Consider the following 27,772-nt stretch of genomic DNA (forward strand, 5'->3'; position numbering starts at 1 on the left):
GAACATAGCAGCCATAGAGAATTCTGCAAAATTTTCATTTAAAATGTCATTTGATCTACAGTTTTTATTTTACAGACTGCTGTGAATTTTTTAATGCAGTACAAAAAGCACTCTTTACAGAGACCTGTCATTCATGAGAATGCTGCAGCAAGCTTTTTGCCAGCAGTTCATTGTAAACTAAGGATCTGCTTTAAGAGATAGGTGGTTTGAGATGTATTTTAAATGTGCTGTAAATGTTGGCTTGTCCTAAATTTATATTAACAGTGAGATGCTGGATGAAGTTGTAGCAGCAGACGTGCAGTGGCAGAATGCCCTGAGTTTTCTTTTAACTGTAGTGCTCCACTTAAGGGCATAGTTTGGTGCCAGGTAGATAGGTTGCAACTTGTCTCTTCTGCAGGTGGTCTTTGGGTTCTTTTGTAATTTTAAACCCAATTCAGACTAGCAACAGAGACTCTCATTATCAGCAGTTCCTAGGTTTTTTGGGGTGAATTTTTCTGTCATGGTGTAAATATATGTGTTAAATATGAGATGCCAAAAACATGCTTTTCCCTCTAGCTTTCAGCATTGTATTGGTCCAACTTTTAGTCCCCGTTTAAGCCATCGTGAAGCCTGTGATTTCACTGTGGAAGCAGCACGGACAATGTTGAATGCTCGAAAATTGTCAGTCTTGGATTTTTACCTCATTTCACAATGTAGTAATTGCTTATGTGGGAGGCAAGAAGACAGGAGGGCATGATGTGTTGAAGTCTAAAAAGGGGAAGACAACTAAGATTAATTTTCTAAGACTCCTGCCCTATCACCTTTCCACGTTCTACATCTAATTCTCAGCTGGGATTGTGTTACAAACACAGATTTAAATTTTTCTTCTTCAGTGCTTCTGTTTCCTTGGAGTGTATTCATTGCTTATGCAAGAGCTGAGTGCTGGGATGCATGCTAGTTTGTAATGTTTTAAATAGCAGCCCTGTGAATATGGTATAGTAATAATACCTAGGAAAGGGAGGACAAGCAGATACTTGGATAGGTTGGGTTGTTCAGTAACACAAAGGGCTTTGAAGGGGTCAGTATCACCTGAGTAGCTCCACTCTGCTGTTTGCCCAACCATTGCCAGGCGTTGACTTTTAAGTCTCCAAGGAGTTCACTTTGCATCATAATTACTGTGAATTAGTACACATGGCTGACTTTTGCACTTGTAACTAAAGCTGATTGTTTCATTGAACAAGTCTTTTTCTGTTTTGTAAACTGTTTTCTCTCCTAAAAAAAAAGAAAGAAGAAAAGAATAAAATAGATCTTTTATTTCATGACCTTGTGACACTTAATTCAGTTAACAGCCTGTTTCATAGCTTTTTATTATGTGAAGATGAAAGCGATAGGTTGGTTGAGATTTTTTTTGAGACCCCCAAGAATACAATTAGAAGTATAACCCTTATACTTAAGGAAGGCTGTTATGTAAATTACTAACACAAGATTTCCATCTCCTTTGTTTGTAAGAAATTTTCCTAATGACTATAGTATTTGTTACCCATAAAAATGCATGCAGCTTTCAGATTTGCACAATGCCTGACACCCACCATGAACTCTGATCTCTGCTGCGCGTTTTGGACTCTCATCACTCATGCAAATCCTATATAGCCCTTATCAGTATGAGGCTAGTAAAAAACCTTTCGTTTAAAGGCATGGTGTAATGATGCTGTAGGGCTAAGATCTGCTGAGCATCTAAACCACAAAGCTGACTTAACCTTATTGAATTAAAATGGACACATATATGCTGGGTTTGATTTCTGCTAATGCTAAAACGTCCCTTCGGAATTCCTTAATAAAAGGATGTGTAAGTACAACTTGGAATTTTTTTTTTTTACAGTGGCAATAATATTGAAATTTCTGGAAGCTTTATTTCATGGTCTTTTACTTGATTTTATATTTTAAATAAAAAATAATTTTAAGTCATATCAAGTTTAGTTGCTTGCTTTTTAAATCTTAATTCACTTACAGGCATCTGTTGAAAGTAACCTGATTTTTTTAATATAGCATTATATATTATTCTTAGTTTTTTGATTTATATTAACACATGGAAAGCTCTTTTTGTAAAAGTGTCATAAATACTATATTTGGGGTTTTGAGACATTACCTTTAATTCTAACTTTTTAAGTGAGACAGTCAGTTTGCTTAGTAGCTTAAATAAAGCAGTTCAACATTCAATGAAATGTGTAACTGGGAAGGAGATGCAAATATGCAAAATAAAGAGGGATATAAAACATAAAAGAAAAACAGAAGAAGGATTATAGCATGACCAAAGGAATCGCTATGTAATGTATGTTGCATTGTCTGCATATATTAACACAATGATATCGGTAAATAGGAGGCATAATTTTCAGCAAGAAAAGGGAACTGCATTTTGCTTTATTAACCTTTCCTTCTGCTCTCCTTTCTCCTTCTGAGCACACAGTCTTTTCCTTCCCAGCTGCTCAGTATGTGCTCACTATTAGGCAGCTTAAATCATGTAGCACAGTACAATTACAGATCCCATACAGATCTGCTTTTGTTTAAATTGTCAAGGCAATTTTAGGCATATTTTGAGAGACTTTATAGGAATCATAATAAAGTTAAAATGCATCGGACCTGCTTGGGCAGCCTCAGCTCTGCCATGGAACATAAAAATTAGATATGGTTAACATGGAGTGCAAAATCCTGCCCAGAATTAATTTTTATACAGGAATATGATGTGAAATTCCATGTGAATTGTGCCAAATAACAGATCCAGTGCAAATAGTTTTATTAAGCTACTTAAAACACTTATTTTATGTTTCAGAGAGTAATAAAGATAAGTCCACATCTGAGCTACATTTTCTTTGTGGCATTGCAGTGGAAACAGAGGGTGTATAAACTGCAATTCCCACATTTAGATCTCTTACTTTGAAAAATTCAGACATTTGGAAATTGTGGACTAAAGGAGACTGAAGGTGCCATTCTTGATTTCATTATTATGAAACCTAAATATGTTAACATTCAACTATATTTGGCAAGGGAAGCTGAGCTATGGGTAAAATTAAACTGCACAGTATATATACCAGGGGAGAAAAATACCTGCAGGTATATCTGGGGAAAAAATAAAAAAGAAGCAAACAATTGCTGTCACACAGAAAAGCTTTGGTCTAGTTTATTGAGCTAGATAAATGAAGATGGTCATCTTGATGATTGCTCTTATGACCTTTGGCAGCAAAAGGCATAGTCTCTTGAATGCTTAGCAGATTTGTTCTCAGAGGTCTGTTCTCCCTGTGGCTGGAGATCCATTACTTTCAAGGAGATTTCTACCTGCTTCTGTATATCCAACTTTCACATTTGCTTTAAGGAAAACTTCAGAATCTCCTAATACATGCTTTTTTCCCTTGATTGAATTTAAAGCTGTTTTTTGTGCATAAAATTGATGTTGTTCAATAAATTATTTAGATTTAAATTCTGTTTAACATAATTAATATAATGTAACTGAATATACTATAATTAATTAGATATTTTTAAAGTGTAGGACTGTTCTCTGAACCACTGTAATTGTAGTTATTTTCAGCATGCTGAAAATCATTTAAACTAATCGTAAATTTTTGGTAAAAAACCCCCAGCTAGATCTGGACTTAAATTTTACCTCACATTTGCAAACTGACTCTATTTCAACACCCCTCTCTTTTAATTGACTCTGATACATTTTCATCTAATTTTAGACTTAAGCCTTATGATGAGGTTTGGGAAGGCAACACACAGTAACATGATAGCCCTTTCCAAGGAGTTGTACCAAAGGCTGGGAAAGTTACTGTGTAAAGTTCCTGCTTCTCTTTGGCCTCACCCCATATTTCCTTGCAGGTTTGGATGTTTTTAAAACAACAGTTTGCTGAAATTTTCATCCAGTCTTAGCTACTTAAAATGGTCTTTTCCTAAATCAGTAATGAATTTTGCAGAACTTGATTTCATTTCATTTTGAATCTTCCTTTTGCATTAGTTAATCTAATTTAAACTTTTTTTTCACAAAAAGTATTTTTCCATAGCAAATAAGAGATACTTTCCCATTTTGCTTTCCCTCACTTCTTTCTTTTCATTTCCTTTCCGCCTGAAAAAAAAAGAGACAGAAAATTTTTTCAAACTTTTTTTCAAACTGTAAAACAAGGAGGGATGCCTAGGCTTAGGTTGATAGTTTTCTGATTCCTGAACCAAACAATTCTGAATGCTTAAAAAGTTCATTTTTTTCCAACAAACTTACTTAATATTAATTCAACATGAATCTTATTCTTTTTTTCTCCTGTTATATTAGAAATAATGACTGCAAAGTTTTACATGAATGCACAATGCAGTTTAACACATGGATTTGTTTTGACAATTATATTTTATTACATGTCCCTTTCTCCTTTTACTTCTTCTTTTACTGGCAGTAAAATATTACAGTGTTTACCAGTGAAGGCTCAAAAAAATCCCAAATCCAAAAAGAAGGGCTCGAACTCAAATCAGGAATTAAAATCTAGCTTTCTGTGAGAAAAAGGAAGATATTTATGATGTCACAGTAATTTATGATGTGACCAAGAAATAATGGGTCACGGTTTTAATACAGCTACCATGCCTTAGGACTTGAAAGGTCTGTAAATCATTAAATGATTCTACAGCTAGTCAAAATAGACAAGTGGAGCAGACAGAGCCAAACATTAACAGATTTGACAGGTCTGTAAGTTAATTGCTTTTATAATGCCAATCAAGTAGGCTCCACTTTGATTTTTTGGCTAGGCTTCTGAGAAGTGAATTACCTATAACGTGGAAAATATCCACAATTTAAATTTTTTTTTCCCATTGCAGACTTGGTCGGTGCTTATAAACAAACCGTACTTCTGTTTGTTTCTGTTTAGCCAGGTCATTAATATTCTATTGTAGGACACTCCTCACAACTTGCATCTGAGTCTTGGAAATGTGATGCAGTAGCAGGAATGTGCTTCTGTTCAGACTAATTGCAATTCTATTTATGAGCACTTTTATGTGAGGATTTGTATTTGCTTTACGTTTTATGTACATTTGGACATAAACAAGACTGTGATTCTAGCAGTGTTCGCTGTTTGAGCTGCACAAAGTAAAACCTTAGCAAGACCAAGGGAAGGCTGTCCTCAGAAGACAAGAAAGATTAGCTAGAGAAAAACAGAATTCTGCCTGAGCAGCATGAAAGCTGTTTCTGTGATAGGCTGATCAGGGTAGTGAAAAGCAGATGATTGAGGGCTCAGGAAATCTTGTGATCTGAAGAAAAGGTATTTACTATATGAACTCCCATTGCTAAAGAGCATTATCAGAATGCTGCCTAGATAGGACCGCAGATGAGAGAACACAAAATAGCTTGAGATGGCTTGTCTAGATTTTTGAGGCCTGGCTTTATGGAATGAAAAGGTAGCATAGAACCAAGCTTTTGAGAACCCAGTATGCTTTGCTCTTGACATGCAGTACCATGAAATTAAGGTGGTCACCTTTGAGATCTGTAAGAAATTACGGTGGTCACCTTTGAGACTGTAAGAAAAACAGTAATTTTGGACTGCTGTCTGTTACTTGGGAGCTTTTCTGGTAGCAGGAGAGTCCATAGTGAAATCCCTTCTGCAGCAGTTTGGCATAATTCATCTAATGCCCTTGGGACCTGCTGCCATACAAACACCAAGACTTTTAGAAGTAGTTCGAAGCACTGCAGTGGCACTCTGTAAATCTGGCTTCTGAGCTTTCTTCTGCTGTAGAGTTGGTATGTGGTTTTGTGGTAAATCATTGAACAGTTCTGTGCCTTAGTTGCCCTTTATTATACAATGAAGATGGTAATTCTTCCATTCTTGAAATCATTGGTACATTTTTAATTTAATTTTTTTATGACAATGAGCAATCTTTATTTAGTGTCTGTACCTTAGGAACCTTGACTTTAATTAAGATTAATGGATGCTACGAAATGCACAGGAAAACAAGCTGCATCTGGAAACTTAAAAGGAGTAAGGGCTTGTGACAGAGTATAATATGCAGTAGGACTGAATATGATAAGCAGTTGACAAAAAATCTTGGAATTTGCACCTCCTTCTCTTTTGTAGATTAAACAAGTAACCAAGATATTGTGGACAATTTCTTTTGCAGTGGTTGAATTTTGGTAATTGTATAATATGTTGCTTATGTATTTTTATGATTGCCATTAATTGCTATAATTGCTATCCCTGGGTGATATTGTTGAAAAACATTATCACTCTAACACTCAGTAGTAATCCTTCCTTCATCCATGAAACCATAAAAAGGGATATGTGATAAGTTGGATGGGATGCAGAAGAAAGGTCTAGGCTGACCCTAAAAGCTGTTACAGAGAGCAGGAAAGAGGCTAATTTGAAATAGATAATAAGGTTAATTAGAGGAGCAAGAACATTTGATGGTCAGTAGCACTGAAAGGAAAAGAATCTAGTACTTTCTTCTGGAATGAAAAACACAGAATTTCCTTCTTTAATTGCAAGCTGTATTCTCTTCAGGACATACACCAAAGCTTTCAAATGGAGATGTGAAAGCCCGAGGAGAGTTTTGTCTGGTGTGCTCATTTCTTAGTTAATCTCATAAGGACACAAAAAGCAGTTATATTAAAAGGAACAGGAATTTCTTCTCTCAGTGTAATGGGGGGGGGGGGGGTGAAAAACCAGCAAGTTTATTTTATAGCAAGTTTATTGCAGAGTGATTTGAACACGAAGAAATAGAAAACGTTTTGACTTCTTAAACTGAAATACTGTTAAGTGCTTGTTACTAAACCAAATTTTTTTAATTACAGAGTGGGCTTTATTTCTCCATGGACAAAAACACCCCAACCAATCCTCAACTATTTCTTCTTCTTCCTTCTGTTCAGTAAAGTAGGAAAGTAGCAGGAGACATGATAGACAGTACTGTATTACTGTGCAAGACTATACTGCCATCGAGAGGTGTTGGGTGATATCATACCAATTGCAGAGTTGAAGAACCACAAAAATGGGAAAAAACCCAGCTTATTTTTAAAAATTCACATGTGTTTGCGTGCATAGCTAGCTGACTTTGTTAAAGCACATTTAAAGTCATGCACATTTCTAGTTAGGCATGTATGAATTGTTCTTGGATGACAGTGATATTTCCCTTTTTTTTTCTTGCTCTAAATCAAACAAGACCGTAAGTGCTTGTGATTAGGTCAAATGTTAAATTCTTTCAGAATAATATGGGCCCTTTGAGATAATTATCTATGCAGTACCTCTGGTTATCTATGCCTATAAATAACTCAAAATTGCAGTTTTTACTTTAATCACATGATAATAACTGAAAAGTAATAGATTTACTTATACAGTCAGATCATTTGTTTAAAAAATGATTGGAAGATGTGATAAGGAATTCAGAGTTGAGGGTATTCAGGTTTGTAACTTCAGTACAGAAAAATTTGTGTTAGTGGGAACCATCTGTATTAAACATTGATGTATTTGATTTTTCTGACACTTAGTGGAGAAATCATTAAGCTTGAACAACCTTTAAGCTTAAATGGTGTTTATTCGGAACAAAGAAATAAAAAGTACTTTTCAAATTCTTCCCTTTGGGAGCGTTTTTAAAAATCTTATAATTAAATACATTTTTGGCTGCAAAAGCTAGCAAACAAGAAGGCAATATTCTTCAACTTTTGACCAAACAAAATGAATGAACAGGGTGATACAATGTGCTGAGGATGTTTTGTCTTTTTTTTTTTCCATACCAGTTCATACCAGTACCTTGAAAAGACTGGAAAAAACCAGATTGATAAGATTTCTTTCATTGCATTCACTATGCAAAAATTGAGAAAGAAGACAGAAACTGTACTATTGTGATTCAAGCTACTGATTTGGAGATGAGGATATCTGGAGACTCTTACAAGTTGTGAATGTTTGAGCAGGGAGGAAATGCACACACTGGTCATACAATTAAACTGTCTGCCTCAAAACCCCTTCTTGTAAAACCAGATTCATTGTACTTTCCTCACAGAAGCACTGGGAGGAAATAGATTAATATTTATGAGGCGCTTGCATTACTGTGATGATGAATAACACAATAGGAGTTACCAGAACTAGATAAGCAAGAAATCATTTCATTAGAGAGTACAGTAGCCATCTCCGGTTTGCTTCCCCCCCATTTTGAGGGCAAGGAGCTGCAGTTACCAGCACAGATGCTCAAATAACAGAATGATCAAAGCTCCCCACCGAGACACTGTACTTGTTACCACTGGAACTGCCTCTGCACAGGCTGATAAACCAGCCTTCCTCTGCATCACGAGGCAGGCAGGTGGTAGAAACCCTGCTACTGAGACCTCTGTCAGGTATTGTCTGGCTCATCGCTTTCAGTTATTCACCGTTTGATTTTTGGAGTATGTCTTAGATCGAATTCAGAGCGTGGCAGAGGTTGTTCAGGGAGCTCTGGGATGGTATCTGGACAGTCTGGAAGCACTTCACTGGAAATGACCAGTGTCTCACTTCAAACCTGCTGTGTGGGCAGCAAAATTGATAGTCCTTTTAGTGCTGTGTGGTGCAGGCAGGTCTCTGGTTTTAAAACTTTGAATGTAGCGAGCTCGGTTGTATGAAGTGGGTAAATAATAGTATCTGTGTTTTTAAACAGCAAGCTGAAGCAGAGAAAGTCCTATGTGATTTAACCAGAGCAGCAAATGTCTAATGCTGGAAGTGTCTACACAGCCAAGTTGGACATGCAAACATAGGCATTTATATGCACCTCCTAGCACCTGAAGTACTTCCCATCTGTTTGGGTTGAAATTATATTGTATTGAAATAATTTGCCTTTATTCTCCTTTAAAATTAGAGATATCTTTCTGCTTCCTTTCTTTATAATGGCATTCACTTATAAACATTTTTATAGATTTTTAAACTGTTCCATGTTTTGGTGCACTAATAGTAATAATAATACTAATTTTGTACTAATACTTAATTTTGTTGTAATCTTTTAAAATTTAATACAGTTTTCCTGTAGGGAAAATTAAAGGAACATTTCTCATGGAGTTATGGCACAATGAACTGCAGAAATATCATACTGAGGGAATGTAGTTTAATTCTGCTAGTAGATCAATTGATACGAGTTTTTAAGTAATGTGTTTTAGAGAATGGCTCTTGTATAAGAAACTTGCAAATGAACATTATCATCTGCAATTCAGATTTTATCATTTTTAAGAAGAATATATATATGTTGGTATGGGGTAATGCCTAATAATTGTAATATCTACACCAAAATTTTTATTATATAAGAATATGCAATTCATCGAAGGACCTTCCCACAATTCTTTTTTATTTATTTTGAGACTTAGCAGGATGAGTAGACAAGCAAAAGAAACAATTTTTTTTTTTATTTTGAATGCTTACTTGTTTAACATGTTCCAGCTTAAGTGCAAAACTTAAATCAGCATATCTGCTAAATAATTTATCAGTCTAATTTTTGATGGCAACAAGAATAGCAGTTTTATATATACCAGGATTCTGGTTTGGTAAAAGCAGTTAAATTAAATTACGCCAATTTGAAAGTCAAAACCAGTTGAGTTACACAAGAGTATGCTTTTCCTGGTCAAAATAGGAAACACTTGGGATATTTTGGGGGTTATGTAAAGACTTTAATTTGTAACCACATTGTATATGCTCACTCCAAGCAGTAGGCAAGAATAGTTGTTCGTGTGATTTGCCATTTCTTCAGCACATTATTTGAATACGCACCATATTACTGTGTGTATTTTTTATCTTGAATGATAGTTAATCTGAGCTACAATTAATTCTTTTAACACTGGGATAATTTTAAAAATGCGTGCACGTGGTGTTTGCATACTAGACATCACTACATAAAGTGCTTTTAAATGGTTATTTTATTTTAGTCATTACCTTCTAGAACAAAATAGCTGTTTGTTGTAGGGAGGGAGAGGGTTGCCCTTTGCATAATTCGTGTGATTTGAGAACGCAGAGAAGAGCAGAGCTGTTATGCCACAGAATTACATACTTAACAGAAGTTAGAATGACATTCTGTTGAATTTGAGCCAGAAGGAGTTTGAATGAATATTTTTCTAATACACTTAGGTAACCTTCTCATTACCTTTTTTTCTGGTTGCAGATTTTTAGCTCAGGATCTGTCAGTGTAGCTGAAAGATTATGCCCTAAGTTACATATGATGAATGAGATGAACTCTACGAGAACCAGAGGGAGTCCAAAATGCTTGCCACCATTGTGTTTTTAAGCAGACTTTCCGAATTGATTGAGTGGTGTCTTCCCAATGAATGGAGACTGACACAGTGAAAACATTTAGTGGTTCCTCATTAATAGAATCCTTCAGTCTCTAGACCTTCTTTTCTTTAATGCCTGGTATCTCAATAATGATGTAGAGCTCAGACTCTTGAATCAAACAGCATTCAGTGGCACTGAAACTGGTAGTTCAGAGGGTTTTTTAAAAAAGCACAAAATACTTGCAATTCTCTTCATTGGAATCCATGTGTTCTTTGTTATATGAACTCATGTCAAAATTGGAAAACCTTTCTGCCAGATTTCTACTCTTCAGCAGTATGTTTTCACTTTCTATATACTGCACATCACAGCTGCTTTACTAGTTACTAATTTTTTCTTCATTACTTGTGTTATAGTGTTCTTGGTTTGTCAGTATTGCATAACTTGGTGTTGGAAATGTGTTCTTGCAAAAAGAATTGAGCTAGTGTCTGTCTGGTGTACTGCAGTGTCCTGCAGTGGCTGACCTGCTTCCTCTCTGTTTTTCCTGACGACTCATCTCGTGGGGGAGTAGGTTTCTCACCTTGTGAGGTGCACTAATACTAAAACTCTTGACTGCTAATAGCTTAAGCGAGTGCAGCAAGATTGAAAATGTCTAATCCTGAATGTAACAGGATGCACACTGCAAATAATGTAGCAGGTTAATATATTGATTTCTGCTTTTAATTTCAGGCTGGAGGTTCTCAAGTAATCTTTACCAATCCACTGGAAATTGTCAAGATTCGACTGCAGGTGGCTGGAGAAATTACTACTGGTCCACGAGTTAGTGCCCTCAGTGTATTAAGGGACTTAGGTTTCTTTGGTCTCTACAAGGTATGTTTTTTTAAAATGTTAAAAATAAGCCTATTATAAATTTTCAAATCAACATATAATTTCATTGTCCTCACAAACTTTCATAGGTGGACACAATTTTATTTTCTAAAAGAAAAAATATTATGTGATATTATATCTTCATTTTTTCATTTTTGATTAAGGGAAGAAACTGTCTCATGTTTTTGAGCATATGCTTTTTGTAAATCTTACTGAGATTTCTTCTCACTTCAGCAGGTAAAAGGTTCATTGAATATTATTTTGTGATTCCTGATATTCTGCCTGCTGTAAAAATAAGCTTATTTTCATCTGCTACATGGTATAGAGCTTACAGTTTTGGAACGTGCTTTTGTTCTGCTGTGGTTGATTCAGCAACTTTCCCAGATGTCATCGTTCATTTGGTGATGAGAATTAATTGCAGCACAATAATAGTGAAGAAATACAGACAGTGGGAGCCCAGCATAAAAATAAACTCCTAAAGCAAGCTTCCTCTTGCTTCTTTAGAAGAATATTTTCCCAGATAATACCACGAAAAGCTGCCTTTGTGAGCATATGCTACAGACTCTACAGTTCTGCTTGTTATATTACTGTTTTCACATAGATACATAAATACGTAGAAGTTGTTAGGTTTAATGTTGGTAGCAGGAATAAAAACATCTTCTGAATGTTGAGTCTTACAGGATATATGCTACAAATAATTTAAAGGATTAACATACTTTTAGGATGTCTTCGACTTTTAGATGAAGGAGATTCGATATGGGAGAATGCGAAAGGTCTTGAAGTACTTTGAGACAGCCACTACACTCAAGTACTGAAACAAAAGTTGTAATGGATACCATATACTGCAGAGCACCGTGTGGTGTTGCTTCAGACTCTGCAGCCTACAACTCGGGAGAAAGCTTGCATACTTCCAATTTGTCCCAGGATTTCCAGTGAAGCAGGCAGTATTCCTCTGTTTCTTATTTACAGCAGTCCGGCCATAAATTGAAGATGCTTCAAAAGACACCAAATGAGCCCCATCCCCCTCCTCCCCAGCATTTAAATTCCATCTGCTTTTTTAATCATCCAGTCTTTTTAAATTGTTCTGTTAACATTACAAAGAGGGAGCCTGCCCATGAGAACGTGTCTGTATGTTTTGGCCTGGAGAGAAGTTGCAGGTCTGAATAGGATTTAATGGGGAGTTGTTTTTCCCTTTAAATTGACTTGCTAATTTTTTAGGTGTTTTACTGAAGCTGAGGCTATTGTGTAAACTCCTAGTAAATGGCATTACTGTGTTGATCAGATTAACATTTACAACTGAAAACAGGGGTTTTGTAAAGAGTCTGCTTCCCTGAGGCTGTGCAGGAATGGAGGTCAGCTACTGACTTTTACTTGGACTAGCAAAAAGAAAACATAATGAAACCAGAGATGGACTAGTTTACTAAAGTGGCAATTTTAAAATTTTTTTTCTCCCAGAATACCTGCTCCTGGTGGTTGAGCAGAATTTGCTACATTTTGTCATTTTTAACGGCATTAATGTCTTGGGTAGTATCATGAATTATTTCTATCCTCTAGAGTAAATACTGGTGGGCATTAGTCAGGACTACACATGAAGAGGAGCTACTTACAGCACGATGTTGCATTGAAACAGACAATTATTAATCACAAGACAGTTTCTGTGCTTCATTTATTGAGTCCATTTATGTTATGAAAAGTGAGTAGCGATTTCTCACAATTTACTTCCACAAAAAAAATGCCACAAAAGTGTTTGGATTTGTTTTTACTCAGCTGTTGTCTCTGTTTCTGTCTCTCTCAACCCCTCCACCCCACTTCCTGCGTTCGTGTTCTTTTGTATGTTGTTAGGATTCATTGCCTACAAAAACTTGGGTGATTTGACAAAACTAGAGAATTTAGCCTGGCAATGACAGGCACCCACTGAGCACAGACCATGTCACAAGGCTTGTGTCCAAGGGCACCCTTAGTCACAGCTAGGTCTGTAACTGGGCAGCTTTGTGCTGTTTTCTACCAAACATTTGGGACTGCAGCCAAAAGAAAATGGCACTGCTATCTGCCCCCTTTCCTGTCAGAGCGTTTGTGCACCCACATAATGATCTGGAACAAGAAAGTCATTAAAGCCTCCTCCTCCTTAGGGCTTAGTTTGTTCTGAACCCAGACCAGCTCACTCTGTAGCTCCTCAGGATGTACCCAGTCGAAGGGAGCAATGGCTGTGGCATGGGGACCCAGTCTGTCTCAGAACAGTTTTAAGCTGCCTCGAGATGCTTGTGGAGCTGCAGTGTTGGAGGCAGTAGCAGCCCTCTCCTGAATGCTTGTGCTGGAGTTGGCAGTGTTGGTGTGGGCAGGCAGACATTAACAACTCATTGCATCAGTCATCAGCCCCAGTAAATGTTACCCAGAGACATCAATGGTTTTAAATAATTTCAGATGAGACTAGAATTGGTAGGTGCTGCCTTCTTTGGTGGTGCTTCTAAATTAATTTAGTAAGCATAATGACCAAGTGGACATCAAATAATAATCTTCTGCCAATGAGAACTGAAATATCTTGGTATGTTTGGAATGTAAAGTCAAATTAGCTTTAAACTGTGAAATAGGAATGAGGATTTTATGACTATCTCAGTACTTCTCGTGTTGTTCACTCTAACAACTTTCATTTGCATCTGAAGTCTTTGCTTTAGCTTTGTTTTTCCTGTCTCAAGACACAAGGCTTGTATCTCAAGCCCTTATTGTACCTACTTTAGTGGACCTGGTTATGACTCCATAGATACTGCCATAGAGGAACAAGAATAGATAGTTATTCTAGAAAATAATTTTATTTGGGAATCTTGAAGTTCCTTTGTAGGCTCAATGAGCCGTCATGTAAGTATTCCAGCTGTTTAAACACTTGTCTATCCTAGCCATAACTTTAACTGATTGACTTCCTTCTGCAAGTGTTGAAAGCAGAATTTTAGACTTTTAATTTCAGGAATTTTAATTTTAAATAAATTAATGTCTTTTTTGGTTTTAAGTTTTATTTACCACATGGCAAGGATTGCAGTGAAAAGTCTCCTTTCCTAGTTCAGAGAAAAGTCATCCCTGAAAGCTGTTCTTACCACTACAGATCCATCTGCCATGTTCTGCTTAGTTTCCATGAGTCATTTATGCTGAAATTCAGGTGAAAATCTGTAAGAGTCCCATATAATAGTCAGCAAGGAAGAATGTATTAATTATAAGTGCAGCCAGAAGATGTGAAGAGTTAGTCTTAGCTTGATGAGGCAAATTCCTGCATGTCTTAACAAGATGTACTGCTTGTTATTTGAATTCTTATATTTTGTAGTATTTTCTACCTATGAAGCACTTCCTGTGGATTTTAAAATAAAATGCCCACACCCCCCTGATATAGTTAATTTCAGTGCTCCTGTCTTGCATTAACAGAGAAAACCAAGGCACAGACAGATAAATCTTATGTCTCATGTCAACAAATTAACAAAAGAAATGTAAACCCTTTTTGCATCCAGCTGAGTGAATCTTGTATTGATTATGATCATAATTATCCCTGCATTCTAGTCCAAATGCACATCCTTTGAGAATGACTGAAAAGAAGCTGGATTGCATAGTTTTGGAGCCCCTCTGTAAAAGTGAGAGTACTATTCTTTTGGGTCATTCATTGGCGCTTTACTGTGCTACCGACAGAAACAATTCACAGTAGTGCTGTGCTGAGATCTCTGCCCTGTGCTTTCTCTACTTGCAGACTCGATGTTAGAATAATTTTTGTTGAGAGCCAGTCCTGGAGGTCACCTGGGCAACCTGACCAGGTATTTGACCACCTTTACAGTTGAAAAGCAAACATAGAAAAGAAAAAATCCCACACCTATTTTCTTATGACTAATTGAATTGGCCATGTTAAAGCTTCTGATCCTTCCACTGTGCACCTCCAAGAGTAGTTTTCTTTCCCTGCACTCTCCTTTAAGTGAGCAATAAGGTCTCTCCCTAGCCTGCTCTTCTCAGAGGTGAGCACACTGAGCTCCTCTTTTATGTGCCGTGGACTACACAACGGGCTTGATGGCCCCACACTGGGCTCACTCCAGCATGAAAACATCTTTCTTGTATGGGAGAGACCAGAACTGGACACAGGGCTCCAGATGTGGTCTCAGCAGTGCTGAATGGAGGGCAATAATCACTTCCCTTGCACTCTAGCTACTATAGCCCATGGTGTGACTGGCTGACTTCACTGCAAAGAGGCACTGCTGACCCATACTCAACTTGGGCACAGCATCCTCCAGTCTTTTTCCCCAAAGATGCTTCCAGCCTGTATCTCCATCCTATGAAGTTATCTCTGAACAGCAGCCTCTCACTACAGTACACTAACTATTTCCCCAGTTCATCATCTGATGAGAGTGCGGCTCGTGTTCCATTGGTTTAGCTGTGGGATATGATGACAGACCATTTCAAAAGCCAGGCTTTTGGTCAAGGTGTACAACATCCTTTGCTGTCCCCTTTTCCACAGGTCTGGCAAACTGGTTGGTCAGCTGTGATTTGGTAAAACTGAATTAGTTGTTCCCAATATCTCCTTTGCTCTTCATATGCTTGGAAATGTCTTCCAGGGACATTTGCATCATAAACCTCCCAGGACATCTTGTAGTTTCCCAGATCTTCCTTCTTACTTTTCAAGATGGGTGTGTTTTTTGTCTGTTTTAGTTACCAGAACCCCCTTGTCTGACTTGACCTTTTGAAGGTAGTAACAACCTCACAATGTCATCAGCCACCTGTCTCAGCACCACTGGAGGTTTCTGTTCTGGTCTCAGGATTGTGTATGTGCTCCAAGTGCCCTCTCTGCACGTAATGCAGACTTTTCTGGTAAACTTGGGGAGCTGAGGGGCCTGGGGACAGGTTTTACTGGTAAAAAGCAAGACAAAGGTAATTTCTCTGCTTTTTCCATGTACTTTGTCACTAGGTTTCCTGCCCCCATTGTGCAACAGCCTGACAATTTATTTAGTTGCCTTTTTGCTGCCTATGTGCTTACAGAAACCTTTTTTACTCCCCCTTCACATCCCTTACTAGATCGATCTCCAGCTGATCCTTAGCTTTTCTGTCTCAATTGCTGCACACCCAAGCAGTGGTTCTGTATATCCTGGGTAGGCCATACCCACCTCTGCTTCCCTTTCTCTTCTTTCCTTCCCAAAGAACTAAAGAACAGTATGTCTGGGATCATAATAAGTGCAACAATTTACCGTCAGTGCTTCCTCCCAGACTCCCTGTGCCTTCACTGGGTGGTCAGATATTAGCCATTCTGTAATGATATGCAGCTTAGAAATAAAATGCATGTTAATTCCAGCAATAAAAAGATTTGACACCTACAGCTTGTTAAGCTGACGGCTGGGTTGAACCCCTGTAGTTCCTTGAAGCTAGAAAGCAAATATTTTTTTCTGTCTTTGTCTAAAATTCTGAACTACTTGTGAAAATAAGTCTTTTAAAACAGTGTACTTCTCAAAATCCAGATGCTGCTTTGGGGAGGCACATAACAGCACTTTTGCAGAGGGAATTTATTTCCTTGATTTGTGTTCTTTTTCCCAGTAATCTTTACTGTGAAAGCACCAGGACATTGAAGCTTGTGACTTGTAAATTCTTTAGCTATAGATACTCTGTAGGTGACAGCTGTTCTTAAAAATATAGAGACAACATATCACAGTCAGGGAAAGTATCACTTGAACTAATGCAAAATGTCATTTGTGTTGGCAGAAATGGGAAAGGATACATTTCTGTTTTTCAATATTTTTAACAGATTTTTTTAATTCCTAGTCACAACTGAATATTAAAGCAATGATCCAAGGTTAGATAATACATTTTCTGTCTTCTGCCTGTCTTTCAACTTAATATGAATAAAGTCCCGTTAAAGTCAGTTGAATTTATATTCTATTGGGTTTGAAAGACATATTTAAAGTGTCCATGTAAATAAACACTGTAAGTATACCTACTTATTTTGTACATCACAAAAACTCATATCCATATAATATCTGCCATAAAATGTTTAATAAAATATTACTCCTCTTATACATAATCATTCTGAATAGTGCTTTAAAGCATAACAGACAGTGCCACTTCATAATTTTGCACAACAAAGTTGTTCTGTATCCTAGGAAGACAGTAAATAATAGAGTGGTAAATGAGTCTTCAAGGAAAGGGTATGTTGGTTGTGGTAATGTTTATTTTTATAATTGCTACAAGGTATTTAGCTCAAATTTACGCTTTGGCTGATACTGCCAACACAGTTTTCATTTCCAAAACTAGTCAGAAAAGCTTCCAAAAGTCTCCTTTCCCCCCTCCTCTCCCTTCCCCCCAAATGCTTCATAAACAAGCTTCTGGTGTGTTGACCTGGAAAGTGTAATCTCAAGCGACAGGATGTGTACCAAGCTCTCACCTGGTATCCTTTGATAACAGCTGAGCTATTTCATGTTCTGAAGCTGAGGGTTTACAGCAGGATGATAAACATATGAAAGACTGTAGTAAAAGTTTTGAGTTACATTTTGCATCCACCATGCCTATTTGTGACTGTTCTCATATGTGAGAACCTGCTTTTCAGAAATTTCCTTTTAAACGAACCAAAAAAATGCCCTTCCAACTAAAACAGCTATATTTTTTTCCTGCAAACTGAATTGAAATAGCTGGTACAGCATTTGAAATCGGCATTTTATTCCTCTAACATGATGTTCTAAATTAGTTTCATAGGTTGGTTGGTATAAATATATGTGAATAAAAACCTATAGCAGCTTTTAAGGCAATGCCATTTTACACTGGGAAAAAAAATGCAGCCCCTGAAAGCAAATACCAGTAATATTTGACTGAGTGTTACCAAACCTGTTAGGTGCTGTTAGGGCTCTGATTCCAAAGGGTTAAATCTGTAGTAAAACCCAAGAAGAATGCAAAATGATCAAGAAATGACATGCTGCCTATTGTTTGTAGCTATAGGATCAAAATAACAATTATACATGCCAAATAAATTCTAAACCTGTAAAAGAGAAAAAGAGGGGGTGGCTGTAAGTACAGGTGCCAGAAGCATTAAATAACTCTCGCAGACAAGGTGCACCACTGTTGTCTTGAATGCTGCTAGGTTCCCCCAGTCTGGCATTTTTCCCCCTGCACTAGACAATGTGCATTCACTGCAGGAGACTAGGCTAAGCCTGCGTCTCCCAGACCTGCCGGCTCCTTCTGCCCAACCCGACACAGAGGTGCCTTTGTCAGTATAATTACCCTCCCCTTGTAGTAGAAATAGTTTGTTTAGAGCCTTATTTGCAGGTAGAGCTGGTATAAGCAGGAATTAGCATGCTAAAGAACCTGCCCCAGCACTGACTTGGGTTTATTTATCCAAATCTTTGACAATCAGGGTTTTTTTTTTTCCCTCCGTTGGTTTATTCAGTGAGATACTATCCGAGATTAAGAGCTTTAAGGTTATTAAGGAGATTGAAGATGGGAGCCAACTGGCTGTTGTGCGAGGAAGGCGCATGTCCTGGTGTGTAGGATCTCCCAACAATTTCATGCCTGGCAGGTCTGCACCTTGGCTGCCAGAATAAACCCGGGTGGATGCTCCTTACTGCTTTCTGGGGATTGATTAAAACTCCCTTTGGCTTTCAGCACGTTGTCCACATCAAAAAGGTGCGAGAAGTAAAATAAATGTTTCTTTTGCTTTTCAAGATACTGTGGCCAATCTCCCTAAGCCTTCCTAATTGGCCCAGGCTGGTTGCGGATGATTAACTTAAGTTAAATGGGGCCTGCTTTTAAACATGCTTTCCCAGACTTTAAACGGAACGATGGGGGGAAACTTTAGACTGTTGCAATGCTGGACCAGAGCCAAGCCCGGTTATTATTAAAGTGGATCCAAGTTTTGATCCAGGTTTTGTTTACACTGAGCCAGCTAAGTTGATGGACATCCTTCCCTCTCTGCATACCTGAATGTATATTATTAGTGATATTAACAATATGCCACTTCTGCCCCGTGAAAAAGAGCCTTTTAATGAAGGGGGAGGAATATTAGCAGCTCAGGTTGAACTGAGAGTTGCTTGCATTTGGACTTTCTATATCAGTATATTTCAGGGTATGCAAAAAATGCAGAGGAAAAAAAATGTGTGCAGTGTTTAATGACATTGCAAAGAAAATAAAAGTAATGTGCCCTGAGGGCAAAGGCAGCAAGGAGATTTGCTCTGAGGAAACGCATGCTCTAAAAATAAATCTTTGAAGAAACTATGTCAGTCTGTGAATGTTTCAGTAGTGAGTCTCATAATTTTTCTATGAAGTAAATACAGTGCAGACACTTGATCTTTAAAATGTTGGGATTTTTCATGCAGAAGTTGGTAAAACCTTAGTCTTGTCAACGTGAAGATTAAAGGTAAATTGTTCAGCAGGCTTCTGTTGCGCAAGAGAGTCCAGAATCCTTGTCTCTGTTGAGTACAAAAAATTCACCTTCTCAGTATCCTCAAGGTAGGGCATCAGGGGCAGAGCAGGACCAACACCAGCCATTCTTGAGTTCCTTTGGGGCATTTGGCTTAGTGTCTCTAGAAAGGCATAACAAGAACCAGCGATGGGCAGCGTAAATCAGACATCCAACTGTGTGAGAAGCCAGAGGGTCTGAACTGCAGAAGTCATTGACCTCTAAAGGGGAAGTGGTCAGTACTTACTTAGTCTGAAAACATCAAGAAATAAGCTGAGAAAGTGTGGGGGAAAGCACTGGGGGCTGGAGCAGAACATATTGTGCTCCCTGTGTTCAGTTGCTGAGTCTGTGACACACAGAAAGTCTGACTACAAGATCTAATGGCTTTTTTAGATAAATATTTTTTCAGAGGAGTCTCTAACTGCAAACTGCACTTATTAGAGTCTCCTGAGAAGTAGCTTGCAGGACCTGGTTATCTGCTGCCTTCCCCTGCCTTGCCTCGTGGAAAGGCAACCTCATGATTTTTCTGACACTTTGCAGCTCTTTTGTCTTTGATAACCAGCATCTAACTTGGCTAAGTGCTATATTTTAACTGGTATTATAATACAAGCTAAGCTTACAGATGTGTCCAGGCATATCAGTAGATTTAATTAAATTATGTGGATATTAACATGTCCCCTGTGAAATGTCTGGCACTGAGCCATGTGCTCGTAGACCTGTGAACAAGAGAAGTATCGTAACAAGGGCACCCCCCGAGGGTTTGTGGATGAACCTCAAGCAGTTTCACCAGGTCTCCACCCTTGCTTCAAAGAGAAGAGGCTTAGGCTCATCCATGAACCATTTCTTTCTCAAGCTTGAAAGTTTTTACCTGTTTTCCCAAGCCACCTCTTGTTTGTGCTTTCCTCCTGGTCTTAGTCCTGGCAGGCTCTGCTGTCCTCTGGATCTCCATTCTGAGGAAAGGCAAAAATCCCTTTGCTGCTGGAGCATGGATACTATTTGATATTTTATTTTGGTTGACCTTCCCTAGTGGCTTTTTCGCCTTTCCCCCTGCTTGAAAAACATTTGATTGCTGGCCACTACCCCAAAAATTTCCTTTCCTGTTTGCTTCCCTCTTGGATTTGAAACCAGCTGTATTGCTGGCAACTTTATTGGCTGGTTGTGCTACTCCCACAAATTGATAGCGAGGCAAATTTAGCAGTAAGAGATGAAAGTTATTGAAACAAACTGTATCCCAGATAACTTGTACTTCAAAATTCACAAGTAAATCATGCTGTTACTGTTCTGCAAAAAGACTTGCTGTTAATTCCCCAGTTCCCTCAATATACGTTGCATTATCAATGATAGTGCCTCTATGGAGGTGTGTACTGGGCACTGTTTTCCCTGGAGTATTAATCTAAAGTGGGAGTGAAAGGTGGTAGGCCTATCCTGGGGCTCTGTTTCAAACAGTTTTAAACTCCCACTACAGATTCATGGCTACAAGGTCAACTATTTTAAGCTCTCCAGAGGTGTTTTCAGAGTTTACTCAAACACGTGGTATTATCTCCATTACGTAACTAGAGTACCTCAGAGCAAGGGAGAAGAAGTAGACAAGATACATGCAATGACAGAAATTACTGAACCAAGAAAAATCACAGAGACACTCCTCAGCAGGGTGAAATACATGAATCTCTCAAAATTTTGAGGGAGAAATTGCTTTTTCTGTATGTCCTTTGCAGAAAACTGAAAAAATACAATGTTGCTCTATCTGTTCTCATATTCATGGTTCATCATGGTACATTTGCTCATTCTCAAAACTTGTTCTCTTTTTCAAACAGGGTGCTAAGGCGTGTTTTTTGCGTGACATCCCCTTCTCTGCCATTTACTTCCCCTGTTACGCTCATCTGAAAGCTTCATTCACAAATGAAGATGGGAGGGTTAGCCCTGGAAATCTGCTCTTGGCTGGATCAATAGCTGGTAAGTGTCCAGATTTCTTTTTTGGTGGCTCTATACTGCTGTGGCAGCACAATAGTTATGGCAGTAACAGCAGTAACAAAAAATGCTCAAAAGGACTGTGTGCAACGATACTGTGTTTTGCAGCCTTATTGCAGAAACAACAAAGTTACTGTGCTGTAGAGCAAGTTGAAGATACTGTGAGTTCCTGGTATAATCATAACATTCAGAAAGCAAAAGAAAGGGATAATAAAGTTTTTTGCTGATTTTTTTTTTCTCAATTTATCATCATTCCTTGTGAAGTTTCTGTGCTGGTTTTGGCTGTGTCTCACTGTCAGGTAATGTTTTGTTGTAATTATTTATAAACAAAACCGTGGCATTCATAAAATTCTTTATGATCAAATGAATCTTGAATTTTAGTATATATAGTCCAGAAGCCACACTGGAAGTACAGCTCTCCAAACACAATGAAATAACAGGTGGCAAAATGATGACAGTATTTGCTACCCTCAGCATCCCACTGAAGTTACTTGGCTTCTTGAGGATTTTACCTTTATCATTTTTTTTAATATCAAACAAAGCAGAAGACCTTGAAAACAGTGCTGCAGTGCCACAGGTTGCTAATTCCTGTGATATACCCAGATATGACAGAGGTGCAGAGTGGTCCTGAGCACTTGGTTGTTTTAGTCTGCTGTATAGCAGACAGAAGAGCCCAAACATGCTTAACTTCTCACAGATGAATTTAGCTCGAGTGTGCCAGAGCCTAAGGGAGACGTCAGAGGCTTTGTAAGCCAGAGCTTGCCCTTGTCTGCTGCATGGCTGGTCCCTCCTCAGCTTCTACACCCACAGGGGACCACCACTTGGAGGGGGCAGCCTGAGAGTCCTGCTCCTGCTGTGTCCATGGTTTCTCACCTAGGAAACAAATAGGTTTGCAAATTTGTGCAGCAGGACCTTTAGGGGAGTGTGTAGCAAGCAGGAGGGCTCACATCAGCTGGTATTTCCTCCATGCTTGTCGAGGGCTGCTTGGTCTCTCCAAGCTGCAGACAGAGCTTCCTTCTCCAGCATGGCCCCTGGCAGACTGCTGTGACCTGCCAGGTGAGAAAAATGATGGAATGGCATGAATCCAGTACAGGCAGGTGGTTTAGCAATTTTTTCTCATTTAATTTTAAGCTTTCTCCTCTCTGAGAAAACTTCCTGGTCAAAATTGTACACAGGGCTGTGTCTCTTTGAGAGCAAGGCCCTTTTGTGGCCAGCATCTGGTCCTGGAGAGCAGCTAAGATCAGTTGGTTTGTCGTGTTGAAGCATATTGATCTCTATTCAGTAGCTCATAGCCCAAAGGAATTGAGCTGGCACTAGCAAAGCCAGCTGTGTTCCAATGACTGCTGCTCAAAACCCCCTTGTCCTGTCCCCTCCCCCACCCCATTCCAAAGCCAGGCTCCAAACCTTCCAACAGCAGCTTTTACAGCCAGCTTATTTCTTACCCATTTTAATGGAACAAAACAATTTTTGAACTTTAGATCATATTTACAGACTTGAAACATAAGATGGCATTTTTAAGCCAAGTAATTTCTTAGGTTTTTCTATTTTTCTCTTTCTAGCCATTGTCAGGTGATTGCAGACTGAGATAACCGTCCCTTTGAAGTTCAGGCACAGAAGCAGTCTTTATTGTTGCTGATATGGCTCACCAATCTAGTTATAATGTGAATTTTATTCAGTGCTTCCTGTGAATCCCATCCTAGGTTAACTCTCATGAGCAAATTACAGTGTTAGAGATACAACGCTCATCATACTGTTTATAAAACCAAGAAATTTGTTTTAATGGGTACATGTAAAGTGTGATGGGAGTGCATGTGTCCACCTGTTTTGCCAAAAGAACGTCAAGGGAAAGACAGAACAGAACACCCACCACTTCTGAAAAGCTGGCTTCGGTCTCTGGGTGATGTCTCTTCTCTGGCCAGGGATCTCACCCGGTCATCAGATGTCAGATGTGTGCATGAGCTCTGGCTGGATGTGGGAAACTCCCCCTTCCCACACACAGCCCATGGTGCTGGGATATTCAAGCTAGCCATACTCAGATGTGCATCTGTCTCCTTTGCCAGTGGGTGTTGCTTGTGCTGCCTACATCATCTTCCTTTCCATTGTGGTTGGGGTCACAGGCAACACGTGTCATCTGGCTTGATCTGCTTCTGGTTTTCAGATGTCTCAACCTGTTGTGCGATAGCATATTCTGAGATGATTCTAATATCATCTGCAGGATCTCTCCTTAATTTGCTCTGTTTGCTTACTGCCTCCATGAAGTTCCTTCTCCTCCTCTAGCTCCTTTTGATTCTTGTCAGCTCCTGCTGGGCTATTTGCACATTCTGATTGTAAGCTTCTCTTGGCAGCAATCTGTAACTTCGATTTGTCTGTAAATGCTTTTGTCCTGTACACATAGTTCCTAAAGAAAGGATTTTAAGTATCTCAAGTGCAAAATATCCTCAATAATATGGAGTGAGTGATAAGGAAATGGAAGTCAGTGTGTAGTAAGCAGAATTGTTTCTGAGTTAGCCCTTTGGTTTTCATGAAAACACTGGTTGGCTTTTGAAGGAAAAAAGTCTGGCTTTAAATTGAAGACTCAAGCAATGCCCTGGTGTGGGTAAAGCTAAGCAAAGAGGAATTTCAGTGTTTTTGGAGGTCAGAAACCTTGACCAGGTTTTAATGCTTGCCTGCCAGACAGCCCATGCTTGCGCTGAATGCATGCTCAGTGTATGAGTTATTTTGAGGGGACAAGGAGAGGAGGAGAAATCTTCTTTCGGTGATATTCATATGATTTGATCTCTTGGAGCAGTCTGCAGGAAGGGTGCTCTGGAGCTTGAGGCCAGACCATGCTGGTTTGGATAAAATTTGTTACAGAATTATTGAGCTGGGGAAAAAAAAAGGAAAGGAGATTTATGCATCTACATCTAACCAAGTTGGTTTGGAACAGATGCAGAATGGAAAAGTAATAAAACCATAAGAGACAGTGTCTTCTGGGTATAGTCTTGGTGCTTTTCTTTGCCTTTTTTTGTCTTTTTTTTCCCCAATTCTAAACATGCCCCAAGTTTGGATAGGAATGATTTTAGAAATACCACCCATTGGTAATTTGGTATTTTTTACTTTTAGTTGATTATCTGCCAGAGTAAATTTAAATCTTCCTCCACATACTCTGCTGAGGATGTCAGCTGTGGCTTTGCAGCTGAGCAGTCTGCCATTCCTAATGAGAAGAATGACCCTTTTTGTAAGCCTTAGCTCTCAAGTGATGCTGAGCATGCATGGCATTATCTGGTTCTCAATGAGATTGCTGTGTGAGAGGTGTTTGTGTGTCTGTGTACAGCCTCTTCTAGCACAGTGTACACCAGGATGCCAGGAACCACAGAGAGGAATGAAAAGGAAAGGGAAATATCAATCTTCCCTCCAAAAGCTTTGTGCTTATTAACTATGCAAGTTTCTGATTAGCACTGGAAACTCCAGTCTGTGCCTCCCAGCTTGGCAGGAAGCACGTGATATGGTTGTTCCTCTGGGAGAAGCTCTCTCTGGGCTAAGCCATGTCCACAACAGCAACCTCTTGCTGCTTGTTGCTTGTTCCCCTTCCCAGGTTCTGTTTAAATCAAATGTGGCTGGATTCTCCTGATGTAAGGAGCAAAGATCCGCTTCCCTCTGGATAAACTAGATGTGTAGTATATGTGCCAAGGCAGTGGTACTCACCCGATGACTTTTGTGTTGTTCAGGTATGCCTGCAGCCTCTCTGGTCACCCCTGCAGACGTGATCAAAACAAGGCTCCAGGTGGCAGCCCGAGCAGGACAGACCACCTACAGCGGCGTTGTGGACTGTTTTGCCAAGATCCTGCGGGAAGAAGGCCCAAAGGCTCTCTGGAAAGGAGCAGGAGGTGTGTAAAAGAGCTTTGATTGCCAACTGATTTCTGATTGTGGCATCTGTCACTTAGCAACTCTCTTCTTTTCTTTCAAGCTCGTGTATTTCGATCTTCTCCTCAGTTTGGTGTAACTCTGGTGACTTATGAGCTCCTGCAGAGATGGTTTTATGTGGACTTTGGAGGGGTGTAAGTATGCGATGTCTGAACATAGCAGGGATCCTCAAGTTACCCTTGGTTCTGTTGGGTCTTGGTCCTCCTCAGAACATCAGAGGCAGCAGCTTGCTAGGACATGTTGTGAAAGCTTTGTAAATATTATTTCAACTACGCTTTACTGGGGGAGGTTGGGATGATATTCCAGTAGCTGTTTCATAGCAAGATATTACCATATTTTATATCACAGTTTCAAGCAGGGGACCTATGTTAGTGTAAACAGAGACAGTGGGGGGCTAAATAATGGGCTGGGGATGTAAATGCTGGAAAAATGTGATTCCTGCCAGGGCAGGATACACTCTGCATTAGTCCTCATTGTTTGGTGGAGGAGCTGCGTCCCTGATTAGACAGGCATTTGACATCCAAAAAAATATATAGTTGTCACCAAGGTCAAAACCAATTTGTTGGCATTTCAGCTGTGCCTCCTGCCTTTGTTGACAATATAGGTGGATGTACATGTAGCTGTTTGACTTCATCCCAGAGCAGCTGCAGATTCTATGGATCTTTGGAGACAGTGGCATGAAAGCCACCACAAAAATTACTTAAACTCTGCTATGTTCTTGGATTGGTTGTGTGCTGTAGCAAAGACTTATGAACCCTGCTACCTCACACTAGTTTTGATTAATGCACTGCAAATTTTACCTGAATTTGACCGTACTCAAACAACATGAAGGTGCCCAACTCTTCTGGAAGGTGTTAAAACAGGATATTTCTCCTTACATTGCCGCATTTTAGTTACTTACAGGGAAGTACACTCAGATGTTTCATTAAATTTATGGAGATTTTTGTGAATACTGATTTTACTCTATGGAAGTTAATTTATTCTTTCTATTATTTTGCAGAAAACCAGCTGGATCAGAGACAGTTCCTAAATCTAGGATCACGCTCCCTGCTCCTAACCCTGATCATGTTGGCGGTTATAAATTGGCAGTTGCCACTTTTGCAGGGATTGAAAACAAGTTTGGACTTTACCTACCTCGGTTCAAGCCATCGCCACCTACCTCAAAGGCCACTGCAGCAGTAGGACCCTAAGTTTATTGCTGTAGGGTTTTTGTTATTAGTTGGGAAAGAGCCACTTTTCTAATTGGTTAATACTTTGTTCCTTTAGCTTCTCATCATATAAAAGATTAGCTTCATTTGAGTTTTAAGGTAATTTTCATCTTAAATGGAATCATTTGTCTTTGTGCTTCCGTAACCAGATCACTGTGAAATTCTTACCAGTTGTTTTAAGTTTGGGACCATGAATGTATTTGTCCACATCTGACATGTGCTTGTGTTGGGAAGACACTAATTTTAGGTTCTGTTTATAGGGGAGGGCTGGGTGAGAGCTGTGAACCAGATCATTTTACAGGCAATGCTCAGTTGCAGATTACCAGGGCAGATGTCGCACATCGTCACTCAAATGGAAAACTCGGTGGATATCACGGTGCTCAAAGCAGAATGATTTGGAACTGTGCGTGTAAATTGGTTTGGAACTTGCTGCGTGTCTGTAGAGGTCAGCAAATATAAACCCGGTACCTAAGTACGCCAGTACAGCTTCAGCTTTGGAAATCACGCACAAGTTCTGTTTCTGGATTGTATTATGGAGCTTTTATGTGGAACATGTTTTTGTAATGGGAACCACGTTTATAAATGTTTAGCCGTTGTATTATGTTACTGGTATCAAAATGCTCAAAAGAAAGTGTTATTGTCCATAGTCTTTGCACTTTATGGCAGAACTTTTGGCATTCTACTACACATACAAGGAAATTTCATAACTGGGTGCCTACCTTGGGTTGCTGGTGTTTGGAATTCAGTTTGTATATGCACTTCTATAGTAAAACGCTGCTTGTTTAAATAACTGCAATAGAAAATTCATGCACTGTATCAATGGTACCTGCCTTAACTGCTGGCTTGTAATTGGCAAATAGGTGGTTTCAGATTATTTACTTCATTGAGTCAAAAGAGATTAAAATAGTCTAAAATAAAAGATTTTACTTAATTTTTGGTGCCTTGCACAGTGTTTAGAAAATTCTGTATTTATGAAGATAGAAATAAACCTTTCAAACAGATGCACACATGGTATTCTGTTATGGAAATAGTGTAGTACATCGAATGTCTTGTTCAGCTTCAGTGATAAAGTCAGGTTAAGATGAAGCTAATGTTTGCACTTGTAGGCTATGAAAACACCTGCAGCTTGAGAACAAATTACTACAATTCCCCTGCCCAGAAAAGACATCTGTTGGTGGAGATGTCACTCAGGAAAAAAGAGAAACTTTTTCCTCAGTCAG

General features: G+C 38.9%; 1 protein-coding gene across 1 annotated transcript in view; it reads left to right on the top strand.

Annotated features, from left to right (window-relative positions):
• Positions 1-27,473, top strand: part of SLC25A13 (solute carrier family 25 member 13) — a 98,608-nt gene extending 71,135 nt beyond the window's left edge. Inside the window, exons 14-18 of the mRNA XM_084215693.1 lie at positions 10,941-11,081; positions 21,288-21,426; positions 25,149-25,307; positions 25,388-25,478; positions 26,345-27,473. Coding sequence (XP_084071819.1) covers positions 10,941-11,081; positions 21,288-21,426; positions 25,149-25,307; positions 25,388-25,478; positions 26,345-26,534 — 720 coding nt within the window. The 3' untranslated portion in view covers positions 26,535-27,473. The remainder of the gene's footprint in view (positions 1-10,940; positions 11,082-21,287; positions 21,427-25,148; positions 25,308-25,387; positions 25,479-26,344) is intronic.
• The last annotated feature ends 299 nt before the right edge of the window (positions 27,474-27,772 follow it).

Source organism: Fringilla coelebs (assembly GCF_963513975.1).
Source record: "Fringilla coelebs genome assembly, chromosome: 1".
NCBI lineage: Eukaryota > Metazoa > Chordata > Aves > Passeriformes > Fringillidae > Fringilla > Fringilla coelebs.